This window comes from Trichosurus vulpecula, chromosome 7 (genome assembly GCF_011100635.1).
Source record: "Trichosurus vulpecula isolate mTriVul1 chromosome 7, mTriVul1.pri, whole genome shotgun sequence".
NCBI classification, from domain to species: domain Eukaryota; kingdom Metazoa; phylum Chordata; class Mammalia; order Diprotodontia; family Phalangeridae; genus Trichosurus; species Trichosurus vulpecula.
This window is the reverse complement of record NC_050579.1, coordinates 56286592-56300937: the sequence shown is the minus strand read 5'-3', so window position 1 is coordinate 56300937 and position 14346 is coordinate 56286592. Positions and strand designations below refer to the sequence as shown.

Sequence of the window (14346 nt, the reverse complement as noted above, 5' to 3'; positions counted from 1 at the left end):
AAGTTTAAAAATTTATTGAAAACTATCTATAGGTTTAAAACATTAAAATTTTGAGTTAGGAAGACCTTAGTTTGAATCATACCTCAGACACTTAAAAGCTTTATGACCCTGGGCAAGTCACTTAATCTCTGTGGTGCTCAATTAGTTATTTACGTGCTGGGCTCAGTTTCATCTAATATATAAAATGAGGATGTTAATAACTGTGGTACCTACCTTAGCTACTATAGGTTTGTTGTGAGGATTGAATGAAAAGATCTGTAAGGTACTTTGTAAATCTTAAAACACTATTCAGGAAGTCAGTCAAAAGGCATTAAGTACCTACTTACCCTGTGGCAGTCAGCATGCTATATGAAAGTCAGTTGTTATTGCAGTAACTGAAGATAAGCAGCAAGGGGAGGCAGGATACATTTCTGCCCCTGGTAGAACTCTCATTTCCACAAAAAAAGGGAAGAATTCATTGCCCTGTTTTTCTGGGGACTTTAAAACTTTTTCCTTTATTCGAGAAATTGGTGAGCATGTTCTTGTCTTCCACAGATGTTAGTTGGTGGGGGAAAGGAAGAAAATAAGCTTTTTGTAGCCCCTACTATTTGCTAGGCACTGTGCTAAGTGCTTTCTAAGAATATTATCTCATTTGAGGTAGATGCTATTATTATCCCCATTTTACAGTTGAGGAAACTAAGGCAGCAGAGGTCAAGTGACTTGCCAAATTTGAACTTAGGTCTTCCTGACTCCAGGTCCAATGCTCTGTGCCACCAGCTGCTTCATGGTGTACGTTGGCAGAGCACCTACTTGTTCCCATAGTGATTTAGAAACAAGAAGTTTATTGCCTAACTTATTTTAAAAGACTTAGGATAGAGAGTGAGAGCAAGTCTAATGATTTGGAAGTTGAAAAGAAGCTGAGATCTGTTTTCTTTCTTCTTTTGACCTTGAGGCATAGCAAGGAGCTAAAAGAAAGTATACTACCTCTAAACTTAATAACAACGATATAATAACAGCTAGTATTTATATCGTGCTTTAAGGTTGGCAGAGCACTTTACAAATATTATCTCTTTTATTTATTTATTTTTTTTGCAGGGCAGGGGTGGGGGGAAGGCAGGGCAATTGGGGTTAAGTGACTTCCCCAAAGTCACACAGCCAGTAAGTGTGTCAAGTGTCTGGGGCTGGATTTGAACTCAGGTCTTCCTGACTCCAGGGCCAGTGCTCTACTCACTGCTCCACCTGGCTGCCCCATATTACCTCTTTTAATCCTCACAATAACCCTGTGAGGTAGGTGTTGTTTTACAGATGAGGAAACAGAGGTAAATAGATTTAATGGCTTGCCTAGGGTCGCACAGCTAATAAGTGCTTGAGGTCGGATTTGAATTCAGGTCTTCCTGACTCTAGGTCCAGTGCTTTATCCACTGTGCTTCCTGGAAACATACTCATTTCATGAGTATACACATGCATATTTGAAAATCTTTATGTTCTTAAATAATTATGATCAGATAATGGAATTTTAGACTTCATGAACATGTATTGAAACACTTTTTTTTTTGCCTTTTTTTTCTGAGCGCTTAGCCCAGTATGTGGTTTGTGGTAGATGCTTAGTAAATGCTAGTTGATTGACTGACTGACTGACTACATCCATGTGCAAATGAGGTCGAGTAGACGAGTAGGTTTTGAGAATTGAGTGGATTCAGGAACTGAGAAATTCTTATATTTGAGGGAGCCATAGTACATATGTTGAAGTTTCCTGGAATGAGGGTAGGAATGAGGGTGGAAAGACCTCCTGAGCCAGGCACTGAACCCATTAAGAAATGAAAGAGAATGTCTGGGGAGCCCTCGGAGTAGATCATAGGATCCAGAATCTTTATTGGGTGATAAAATTTGTATTGATTGAACCTCGGCAAATGAGAGGTTACTGAATAGTGGCAGTGAAGAGGGAGTCAGGAAGTAGCAATGGGACGCAGTGATACAGAGGTAACATGAGAGCGCTAATTACTTATTACGAGGGATAATGTCGAGGTGACGTCATATTTTTATCTTAAGTACTTCCTAGGTTCTCCTTTACTGAAAGCAGTGAAGAATTTTAAAACTTCTGTACTAAAGTTAGGTTTTCACTTTGAAAATGATTTAGGCTTATTCTCCATTTGCAGCCATCACTCCAGCTCAGTTCCACATCTCTTCTCACCTGGACTATTAGAATAGTCTCTTAGTCAGTCTTCCTGGCTCTAGTTTCTCTGTCCATTTCATCTTCCAAAATTTGCCAGTGATTTTCCTAATGTACAGGTCTGAATATGTCAGTCTCATACTCGGTAAACTCAAGGAGCTTCCTATTGCCTATTTGATGGAGCAAATACAATAATTATGATTTGTTCATTTCATGAAGTTAGTTTTATGTTAAAATTTTAGTATTCCATAAATTTTAGAAATAATTTCAGAGAGCAATGTCTAAGTAGTAATAACTAGATGAATGAAATGTAAGCAAGAAAATGTGAAAAGAAGCTGTTATTTTTTCAGTGTAGGCTACACTCTTTGTATAGCTTAGTTCCAAAACACATACTGGCATACTCTGAGTCTCAAAAGTAATATCAGAGATGGAATTTGAACCTGTCATTCTGACTGTAAGCCTAACACTCTTTTTCTGAAGGCTGTCCAGATCAATCAATTTGAACATTTTATGAATTAGTCTCAAAAAATCACAATGTAGAATTCTTTCCTTCTCTTCTCATTGGAATATAACAAGTGTTCCAGAAAACAATTTTTTCCATGCCTTCACTTCACATAGAATGTAGGTTTAAGTGGTTGCTTGGGAAGTACATAATAGCTACTATTTATGTAGCACTTTATAATTATTATCTTATTTGGTCCACAAAACAGCCGTGGGAGGTAGGTACACTATTACTATTCCCATTTTATAGATGGGGAAACTTAGGCAGAGTTTAAGTGACTTCTTCAGGGTTCCAAAGCTAGTAACAGTCTGAGGCCAGTTTTGAACTAAATTTCAAATCTTTTGGCCCAATGATCTATCTGTTGCATTCCCTAGCTGCCCTAGTATCAGTAATATGGCATGGGGACGTAGCTGATGAGGTGTTGGGTTTTTTTTTTCCTTTTCTTGGTAAGTTTTATCCATTATATCACCTCCTTTTCCCAGTTAGCGAGGATAATTGAGATTGGGTTATTTGTTGAAGTTTAATAAAAGTATAAGTGTTGGTTCTTAGATAATTAAATTTCCCATGACCCTCAGACTCAGCTTTTTGAATTTCACAAATTCATGAGTTCATCTTTATTTTTAAAATTCTCTTTTCTCATCTATACATTATTTGTTATCCTAGTTTCACTTGGAAATTTCAATTGAAGACTTTTTTTGTGAGCATTATGAACAGTATTTTTGTGAGCATCATCTCTGAATATTTTGTAAGTTAAAACATGTTTTATAACCTGACTTCTCTCTTTTCCCCCCTTTTAGGCACTACAAGAGCCCCCAGGGATGGGGAAGTTCCAGGGATAGACTATAATTTCATTTCTGTTGAGCAGTTCAAAGCGCTAGAAGAGAGTGGAGCATTGTTAGAAAGTGGAACATATGATGGTATGTGGCCCAAAACATTTCATATCCAGGAGGATTACTGAATGACAGAAAACACCATAGACAAAATTTGATCGATGAAATACCAAATATTTTTAGAGGGTCTTTTTTCTTCATTAAGATGAATTAGATAAATTACCAAAAATATTGAAAAACCAAGGGAACTTAGATTTGGAGTCTCTGATTCAGAGTAGAGTAAGCATGAGCAGGAAAACATAATTCGTAGTGATTTAAATAGGGGGAAAAAGGATAAAATGAAACTGAATTCTGTTTAATTATAGTGACCAAGCTTGGCCCTGAAGAAAAAAAGAAAAAGAAAATGCCCCTCTCCGTTCATCACAGAGGCAGGGGAATATTGCTTACAGTGTTGTGCAAAATTGGTGTTGGCTTTGCTGAACTTTTTTTATCTTTCTTTTTTAATCTTTGTTACCAGGAATGTCGCACTAATAGAGAGATATATTTGGAAAATGAGTGTGATGTAAAAATAGATCAATAAGAAAATAAACTTTTAAGAAACAAAATTTATTGAACTAAAGTACTAAGTCATATAAGCAACTTCAAAGTGAGCTGTTCTTTAATAATTCAAACTGCCTAATACAGTATATACTTCACTGATTTCCTAGTGAATCCAGAAGTATTTATTTTTGAATGCCTACATAATTCATATTTACATATAGCTTTTAGGTTTCCAAAATACTTTTTCCATAGTATATCTGGGTAGTGTAAGTATTATGTCTACTTACAGGTGAAGAAATTCAAACTCAGAAGTGAAGTGACTTACCTAAGGTCACACAGCTTATAAATGTCAGAGACAAAAGATATATGACATAGGTGTCTGCATACTCAGAATAATGCTTAGGATTTTTGCATTCATAAGATATACTAGCAATTTATTTCTCACTTTAGTCAGATAGCCCTTTTGGCTCTGAATTTTGGGTTTTTGTTTTGTGAACTAGGGAAAGGCCATTGTATTTCATATATTGTAAACTATCATAAATGTAGCTTGATTGTCTTAAAAATCCCAACCTTACCTTGATCATAGAATGTTGACTTCCCAAAAGATGTTATGAATGTTCTGCCAAATGAGAAGTTAATGGAGTTGCCCGTTTCTCATTGTTTAGTGAGGATGTGACCATTCCAGAACTGAGAGATAGTCATATTTTTATAACAGGAAATATGGAAGAGACACAAGATATTGCATATACAGGTTCCATTCCCCTAAGGCAGTTAGCCTAAGATGAGCACATCCTCTCCAAGGATGAAGCATATTGCAAATATGTCACAAACCTACACTGATACTTTTGGAATTAGCAAACACAACTTCTTGGAGCAATCAGAAAGGTTAAGAACAAGTATGTGCCTTTGGATTGGTTGATCATAATCAAAAATGACTTATGTCTGGGTGGAGTTGAGATCCACCAGTACATTCAAAAGGCCCTCCATGTGTCACATCCACATGTGAGAACTTAGCCAACAGTGTTCTAGGAAAGAAGCATCAAACAAAAGACTCAGTCGTGGAAGGGTTTATGATGACAATTCAAGATTAGATCATTGTCACCAGAAATTGCTGAAAGGTCACCTGCCCTTAAAGAGCCTAGACTTTGTGATCAAAGTAGACTGAAAGAAAATGGTAGAACTTGTATAACATATCACTGCAGGCTGAAACAGTTTTGCTCTTATAGAATAAAAGTATACATTGGAAGCAAGTGTTGTCCACGGTTGCCTGCACATAACACTGATCCATGAAGCTTAAGAATATTGTTTTATTAAATGTTGCCATTCCAAGCATTTATAACCTCCAGGTTCCATGGAATGAAAAGTTTTCCAGATGTAAAGCTAGTATAGCAAAGAAGATAAAAATAATACACGTCATTTCTGTTATCCTGTTTCCTCCTGGAGGCATATTGATACTTTAAGTGGAATCTACATCTTACCTAATATTTCTAGCTACAAAAGGCAAATTTTTGTTTATCAATGTAATCATCTATAGAACATTAAATATAAAGAAATAATGGGAAGATAGTGACTTGTTATGGGATCCTTTCTAGCTCAGTGCCATCAAAAAAGATAAGAAGATGGCATTAATCATAACTGGCAGTTTTAGGTTGGCAAAGAGTTTTGTATAGGTTATGTTAATTATTTATCTTTATAATAACCCTATATGGGTGAGTACTACAAATTTTATCCTCTTTTTGTTGATAAATTAACTAAGATTTGAAGAGATTAAGTCACTTGCCCATGGTAAATTAAACCTATGTCTCATTCCAAGGTCAGCATTATTTCTACTAAACCATTCAGCCTCTTTATCATTCTTGATTCTTCGCTACAAGGTCATCATTTTCTAGAGGAACATCCCAGTATCAGCATTTTTGAGCATTCTCATATTTATTTCTTATTAACTCTTTGCTATACTCCCTGATCAATTCTTCTTCACCAACTTGGATGACTTCAGTTTGTCAAAACACTTTGAAACATTGTGTCTTATTGGCTGTCCCACCCCACCCGAAAAGAGCAACTAAGAGAACACCAGTAACTTACAGCCTATACATTTATATTGCCATCTATACAGAATCTTTAAGGATCATCCATACAAAAATCAAGGGCACCTTTAGTGAAGGTATTGGAGGGATAAAAAAAGGGTTTTGCACATGATATTCAACAACCAACCACATCTTTACTCTTTCACAATTAACTAAATGATAGAGAGTATAAAACCCTAACGTTCATTATTGTTGATTATAAAAACCTTTGATTCAAAACAGCCTTATGATCTCTTATAACAAGATATGTCATGTCCAAACATCAAAAGCATTCAGGATACCTTGAAACATGTAACAAAAGAAATAACTATGTTTAATGGTTCTCTGTGCATAAAACAGGGAGATATATACTTGCTAAAGAGCTTTACTATGATGAAGATCCAGTATAGAGTCCAAATTTAAAAATGATGTTGATAGCAAGGTTCTTTCTCCAGATGTGAATGTTTGTGAATGACATTTTATTGACTGCATCAAGTTCCTGAACATTGCAAGCCTCCTGGAAGACATCTCTAATCACTCAAAAGAGTTTGGCTCTTCCATTCACAAAGAAAATACCAAATAGATGAAGGATATTGACCAGATTATAGCATGAAGTTCTTGTCCATCAGTATGGACACACACACACACACACACACACACACACACACACACAAACAAACAAACAAACACAAGACAGTACGGATGGAAAATGAATTAGGGCCACAGTTGGATAGGAGGATAAGGCTGGATTTTCTTTGGGAAATTGTACCACTTCTTCAGTGACCCCAAACTACCAATGAAAAGTAGAAGTAGAGGCCTATCTTTTGAATACTAGTATTGTATGAGTGTTACTGTATGGCAATAATACATGAAATATGACAGTCTTTGAAGAATCAAAATTAATATTACAGAGGGCAGTGAAGAGCAGCAAGAGTGTCAGTAGACAGCAATGTATATTCTGAAGAACAGGAGTAAAAGATATTAACAAGGAATGATATGAGAGGAAGAGATTATGGGCTAGCCATGTGGTATGGGTGAAGGATGATAAGGGGCAGGCAAGTTGTGTCTCTAGAACCCACTCAGCATTAGGTGAAGGCAAGGAAAGGCCCTTGCCCCTTTCAGCCAACCCCTTCTGGTGAACCTATGGGAAGACATGAACAAAGATTGCATTAAGATGGGCGAGGATGGATGGATTTCAGTTTACCTCATTGGAGGGAACTTCCAGATTGGTAATAGCAGAGCTCCGTTTGAGCATTTGACAGTTTTTATATGCCCCTTAAATTTCATGCAGAAACTATTTTTTGGATAGTTCCTCCTTTTGTGACTTTAAGTTCCTTCAGTTAAAGCACCCACAGTCCTCAGTGCTGCTTTGTTCCTGTCTTTCCTTTCCTTTTTTTTTTTTTTTTTTGGAGGGGGGAAAGCAAGGCAAGTGGGATTAAGTGGCTTGCCCAAGGTCACACAGCTACTGAGTGTCAAGTGTCTGAGGCAGGATTTGAAATCAGGTCCTCCTGAATCCAGGGCCAGTGCTCTATTCACTACGCCACCTAGCTGCCCCTCCTTTTTTAATCAATTTGTACATTACTATTTCCTGTTAACTGGCTGTTTTTATTACTTACTTCAATAACATATCAAGAAATTCACATATCATAACTTCCCTTATCTCATCACAATATGTCATCATTCCAACTCTCTGTTTAACTTGCAACCCCAAACCCCATTCTTCATCCTCACTGTGACCTCTTATCCCTTGACCCTTCATGTCTTTTCCTAAGCCTTCAACCCAACACTGACTGCACTCTCCTACCTTCCCCATCTTGAGCCCTTGGTGAACCAGTTCTTGAGTCTTCTTGAGTCCCTTGACATTTTATCCTATCAGTGATCTAGCCTTGTCGGGTCCCAACTTTGGGTAACTCCCACCATCTGCTTAACTTTGTTCCTACTAAATGAAGCTAGAGAAAATCCAGAAATCCTGTTCACTGGTTCCAGAAAGATTTATGTTGCCTAATCTCAACTAGGCCCTCACTGCAGCAAGGCAGTCCTTTTTCACCTCCCTAATTGATTCACTGTCCTACTCACCATAGCATCTCTTCCACGCCTCCTCAAAACTTCCATTGTTCTTCCTCCCGCCTTCTAAGCTAAGAACCTGGCTTCACTGAAAAATTGAGGGCATTCTCAGAAGGTTCCTTCTTCACCCCTCTTCCTCATCTCACATTACCTGGAAGACTTCTGCCTCTATTTCCTCCTTTACTTCTGTCTCACATGAAGAGGTAGCCCTTCTCCTTGCCAAGGCAAATGCCTCTACTTGCACAAGCGATCCCATTCATTCCCATCTTATCCAGTGGATTGCCCCCTCTATCATCCTCACTGTTACTTATCTTCACTCTCTGTCTGTTGGCTGCTGCCCTACCACCTACGAATATGACTATGTTTCTCCTTTAACTTAAAAAAAACCCCTCACTTAATCTGTACATCCTTTTGTGGCTAAGCTCCTTGAGGAGACCATCTGCAGTCGATATTTCTACTTTCCTTCCTCTCACTGTTTTCTTAATATCTCTCATATCTATCCCACTTCTCTCCTTTTACATTGCTGCCACCCTGGTATAGGCTCCATCACCTCACAGCTATAGCTGCTGATGAGTCTCTCTGCCTCAGGTCTCTCACCACTCTAACACGTCCTGTACTCAGCTGTCATACTAATCTTCTTAAAACACAGATCTGACCATGTCACTCCTCTACTCAGTAAACTCTAGCGGCTCTCTGTCCCCTCCAGGATCAAGTATAAAGTCCTCTATTTGACATTCAGCACCTTTATCGTCCCCTTCCTCCAACCTTTCCAGCCTTCTTGTGCCTTACTTATCCCCAAAGCCAGGGTTACAGTGCCACTGGCCTCCTGGCTGCTCCTCACACACCACACTCCCTTTCCAACTCAGAGCCTTTTCATTGATGCACCTTAGGTCTGAAATACCCTTCCTCCTCATCTCTTTAATCTTAGTGACTTCCTTTTGACACTACCTCAGATTTGTCCTTTTTATTTATATGTTGTTGTACACAGTTGGTTTTTTTTGTTTGTTTTTCACTGTTGTTGTTGTCTCCCTCATTGGACTCCAACATTAGACATTAGACTCCTGGAGAGGAGGAAATTTTTTTTTGCCTTTCTTTGTATCCCCATCTCTTAGCACGCTGCCTGGTGCATAGTAGGTGCTTAATAAATGCTAGTTCACCGATTGACTATAATTCTCTCCCTGGCTTTTTTCAAGTTTCAGCTAAAATCCTACCTTCTTCAAGAAACTTTCCCTATCTTCCTTAATGCTGATGCCTTTCCATCTGTTGATTATTTCCATTTTATCCTGTGTATATATTGTTTGTACATAGTTGTTCATATGTTGTCTCCCCCAGTAGTCTGTGAGCTTCTTGAAAACAGGGACTGTCTTTTACCTTTCTTTGTGTCTCCAGCTCTTAGCCCAATCCCTAGCACACAGTTGGTTTTTAATAAATGCTTGTTAACTCTCTGTTCCATTTGCATTTATTCAGCCTGATCCTTTGAGACATACTAAAAGGGTCATTGCAATGCTTTTATATCCATACAAGTACAAAAAATGTCCTGTGGTGCTATGGAAGTCATTTATTTTTTGAGCCCCTCGTATGTCTGAGGCATGGAGTGCAGTACAAAAATAGGAAACATGTTAATGGGCTTATTGTCTAAGAGGAGAAATAATGTGCATCCCCCATAATTATCATGAGGCCCTGCTACTATGCCCCATGGCATTTAGGTTACTCTGGGATCTTAAAGTCTAGAGTTTAGTGCATTTTTATTTATTTTGTTAACTATTTCCCAATTAACATTTTAATTTGGTTTGAGCCAAAAAAAAAAAAAAAGAGAGAGATTTGAGCTTTTGCTATTCCTGCCAATCTGGAGAGGCTGTGAGTGCAGGCTTAACCAAAGACTGTATGTCATCAGTCTAAGGATCATCCTTGCAGAAAGCAGAAGGTTCATTACCAGCTTGGCCACAGCCTGGTGAATTTTTCAGGCATGGAAACTCAGGAGGTATTTTGGTGGATTACCCAGACAAAAGTAGATCCTCGATTATAACTCTAATGTGAATGATAGGGACTGGACTTGCGATTTCGTTGGCACTGAGAATTTCCAAGTCAGAAAATTCTCTCCACCAATGCAAGCCAGCATCTTCTCTGCAAATAACATTATAGAGACTTGTCAAACTCAAATATAAATGGGGACTATTCATCCCTGTGGACCACAGATTAACTTAGTTTTAAAACGTAAAGTTATTTTTGGTTTTTTTTTATAATGAGATTTTTTATTTTTAGTTTACAACATTTAGTTCTACGTGTTCTTGAGTTTCAAATTTTCTTTCCTTCCCTCCCCTCCACCCCCCAAAATGACATGCAGTCCGATATAGATTCTACATAAACCTTCACATTAAACTTATTTACACAATAGACAAGTTGCAAAGAAGAATTATGACCAATGGAATGAATCATGAGAGAGAAGAAACAAAACCAAAAGAGAAGAGAGCAAATGGTTTGCCTCAGTCTGCATTCAGACTCCACAGTTCTTTCTCTGGATGTAGCCAGTTCTCTCCATCATGAGTCCTTTGGAACTGTCTTTGAGCCTTGTATTGCTGAGGAGAGCCAAGTTTATCAAAGTTAGTCATCACAGAATCATATGTCTGGTTGTGTACAATGTTCTTCTAATTCTGCTCTGCTCACTCAGCATTATATCATATAGGTTTTTCTAGGTTATTATGAAGTCCGTATCTTCCCCATTTCTTATAGCACAATAGTATTCCATTACATTCATATACCACAACTTGTTCGGCCATTCCCCAATTGATGGGCATCCCCTTGATTTCCAATTCTTTGCTGCCACAAAAAGAGCTGCTATAAATATTTTTGTATATACCGGTCCCTTTCCCACTTGTGTGAACTCTTTGGGTAGCCCTAGGAGTTGAGCTGGGTCAAAGGGTATGTACATTTTTATAGACCTTTGGGCATAGTTCCAAATTGCTCTCCAGAATGGCTGGATCTGTTCATAACTCCACCAACAATGTATTAATGTTCCATTTTTCCCACATCCTCTCCAGCATTTATCATTTTCCTGTTTTGTCATGTTAGCCAATCTGACAGGAGAGATGTGGTACCTAAGAGTTGTTTTGATTTGCATTTCTCTAATCAATAGTGATTTAGAGCATTTTTTCATATGCCTATAGATATCTTTAATTTCTTCCTCTGAAAACTGCCTGTTCATATCCTTTGACCATTTCTCAATTGGGGAGTGGCTTTTATTCCTATAAATTTGGCTCTGTTCCCTGTATATTTTAGATATGAGGCCTTTATGAGAGACATTGGTTGTAAAGATTTTCTCCTAAATTTCTGCTTCCCTCCTAATCTTTGTTGCATTGGCTTTGTTTATACAAAAACTTTTCAGTTTAACATAATCAAAATTTGCATTTTGTAATGCTCTCTGTCTCTTGTTGGGTCATGAATTCTTCCCTTTCCCATAGATCTGATAGGTAAACTATTCCATGCTCTCCCAAATTGCTTATAGAATCAGCCTTTATTCCTAAATCATGAACCCATTTTGACTTTATTTTGGTATATGGTATAAGATATTGGTCTATGTCCAGTTTCTGCCATACCATTTTCCAATTTTCCCAGCAGTTTTTTTGGAACAGTGAATTCTTAGCCCAGAAGCTGGATTCTTTGGGTTTATCAAAGAGTAGATTGCTATAGTTGTTGACTTCTGCGTCTTATGTACCTAACCTATTCCACTGATCTACCACTCTTTCTTAGCCAGTACCAGGTAGTTTTGATGACTGCTGCTTTATAGTACAGTTCAATATCTGGTATGGCTAGGCCACCTTCTCTAGCATTTCTTTTCATTAATTCCCTTGATATTCTGGACTTTTTGTTATTCCAGATGAATTTTGTTATTATTTTATCCAGCTCTGTAAAATAATTTTTTGGTAATTTGATTGGTGTGGCACTGAATAAGTAAATTAATTTAGGTAAAATTGTCATTTTTATTATATTAGCTCAGTCTAACCACAAGCAACTGATGTTACTCCATTTATTTAGATCTGACTTTATTTGTGTGAGAAGTGTTTCATAATTGTGCATATGGGCCCTGGGTTTGTCTTGGCAGGTAGACTCCCAAATATTTTATAGTGTCTACTTTAAATGGAATTTCTCTATCTCTTGCTGTTCGGCTTTGTTAGTAATATATAGGAATGCCGAGGATTTTTGTGGATTTGTTTTATATCCTGCAACTTTGCTAAAGTTGTTTATTATTTCAAGTAGTTTTTTACTTGAATCTCTAGGATTCTCTAAGTAAATCATCATATCATCTGTAGAAAGTGATAATTTAGTTTCTTCTTTGCCTATTCTAATTCCTTCAATTTCTTTTTCTTCTCTTAATGCTAAAGCTAACATTGCTAGCACCAAATTGAATAACAGAGGTGATAATGGACATCCTTGTTTCACCCTGGATCTTATTGGGAATGCATCTAGCTTATCCCCATTACATATAATGCTTGCTGATAGTTTTAGGTAGATGTTATTTATAATTTTAAGGAAGACTCCATTTATTCCTGTGCTTTCTAGTGTTTTTAATAGGAATGGATGTTGTATTTTGTCAAAAGCTTTTTCTTCATCTATTGAGATAATCATATAGTTTCTGCTAGTTTTTTTATTGATATGATCAATTTTGCTGATAGTTTTCCTAATATTGAACCAGCCTTGCATTCCTGGAATAAATCCTACCTGGCCGTAGTGTATTATTCTCCTGATAAGCTGCTGTAATATTTTGCTAATATTTTATTTAAATTTTTTTGCATCAATATTTATTAGGGAAATTGGTCTCTAATTTTCTTTCTCTGTTTTGACTCTTCCTGGTTTAGGTATTAGTACCCTATTTGTGTCATAAAAAGTATTTGGTAGGACTCCTTCTTCGCCTATTTTCCCAAATAGTCTATAAAGTATAGGAATTAATTGTCCTTTAAATGTTTGATAAAATTCACATGTAAAACCGTCTGGCCCTGGAGATTTTTTCCTAGGGAGTTCATTGATGGCTTGCTCAATTTCTTTTTCTGAGATGGGGTTATTTAGAAATTTTACTTCCTCTTCTGTTAACCTGAGCAATTTATATTTTTGTAAATATTCATCCATTTGCCTAAGGTCATCAAATTTATGGGCGTACAATTGGGCAAAATAATCCCTAATTATTGTTTTGATTTCCTCTTCATTGGAGGTGGATTCACCCTTTTCATTTTGATACTGGTAATTTTATTTTCTTCTTTCTTTTTTTTAATCAAATTGACAAAAGATTTGTCAATTTTATTGTTTTTTTCATAAAACCAGCTCTTTGTTTTATTTATTAATTCAGTAGTTTTCTTGATTTCAATTTTGTTAATCTCTCCTTTGATTTTCAGCATTTCTAATTTGGTATTTAATTGGGGATTTTCAAGTCGTTCTTTTTCTAGCTTTTTCGGTTGCATGCCCAATGCATTGATCTCCTTATTCTCTATTTTGTTCATGTAAGCATTTAGAGATATAAAACTTCCCCTAAGAACTGTTTTTGCTGCATCCCATAAGTTTTGGTATGTTGTCTCATTACTGTCATTCTCTTGAATGAAGTTATTAATTGTTTCTATGATTTGTTCTTTGGCCCACTCATTCTTTAGGATTAGATTATTTAGTTTCCAATTAATTTTTAGTTTATCGTTCCATGGTCCTTTATTACAAATAAATTTTATTGCGTCATGATCTGAGAAGGATGCATTGACTATTTCTGCCTTTCTGCACTGGATTGTGAGGTTTTTATGCCCTAGTATATGGTCAGTTTTTGAGTATGTGCCATGTACAGCTGAGAAAAAAGTATATTCCTTTTTATCTCTGTTCAGTTTTCTCCAGAGATGTGTCATATCTGCCTTCTCTAAAATTCTATTCACCTTCTTAACTTCTTTCTTGTTTATTTTAAGGTTAGATTTATCAAGTTCAGAGAGGGGGAGGTTGAGATCCCACACTAGTATGGTTTTACTGTCTATTTCCTTCTGTAACTCCCTTAACTTCTCCTCTAACAATTTGCATGCTATACCACTTGGTGCATATATGTTAAATAATGATATTGCTTCATTGTCTATGGTGCCTCTTAGCAGGACATAGTGTCCTCCCTTATCTCTTTTAACTAGATCTATCTTTGCTTTTGCTTTGTCTGAGATTAGGATTGCTACTGCTGCTTTTTTT

General features: G+C 36.8%; 1 protein-coding gene across 2 annotated transcripts in view; it reads left to right on the top strand.

Annotated features, from left to right (window-relative positions):
• The window catches only part of MAGI3 (membrane associated guanylate kinase, WW and PDZ domain containing 3), a 237935-nt gene that overhangs the window by 117225 nt on the left and 106364 nt on the right, over positions 1-14346 (top strand). For both annotated transcript variants that reach the window (XM_036766303.1, XM_036766304.1), the window contains exon 3: positions 3449-3568. In XM_036766303.1, coding sequence (XP_036622198.1) covers positions 3449-3568 — 120 coding nt within the window. The remainder of the gene's footprint in view (positions 1-3448; positions 3569-14346) is intronic.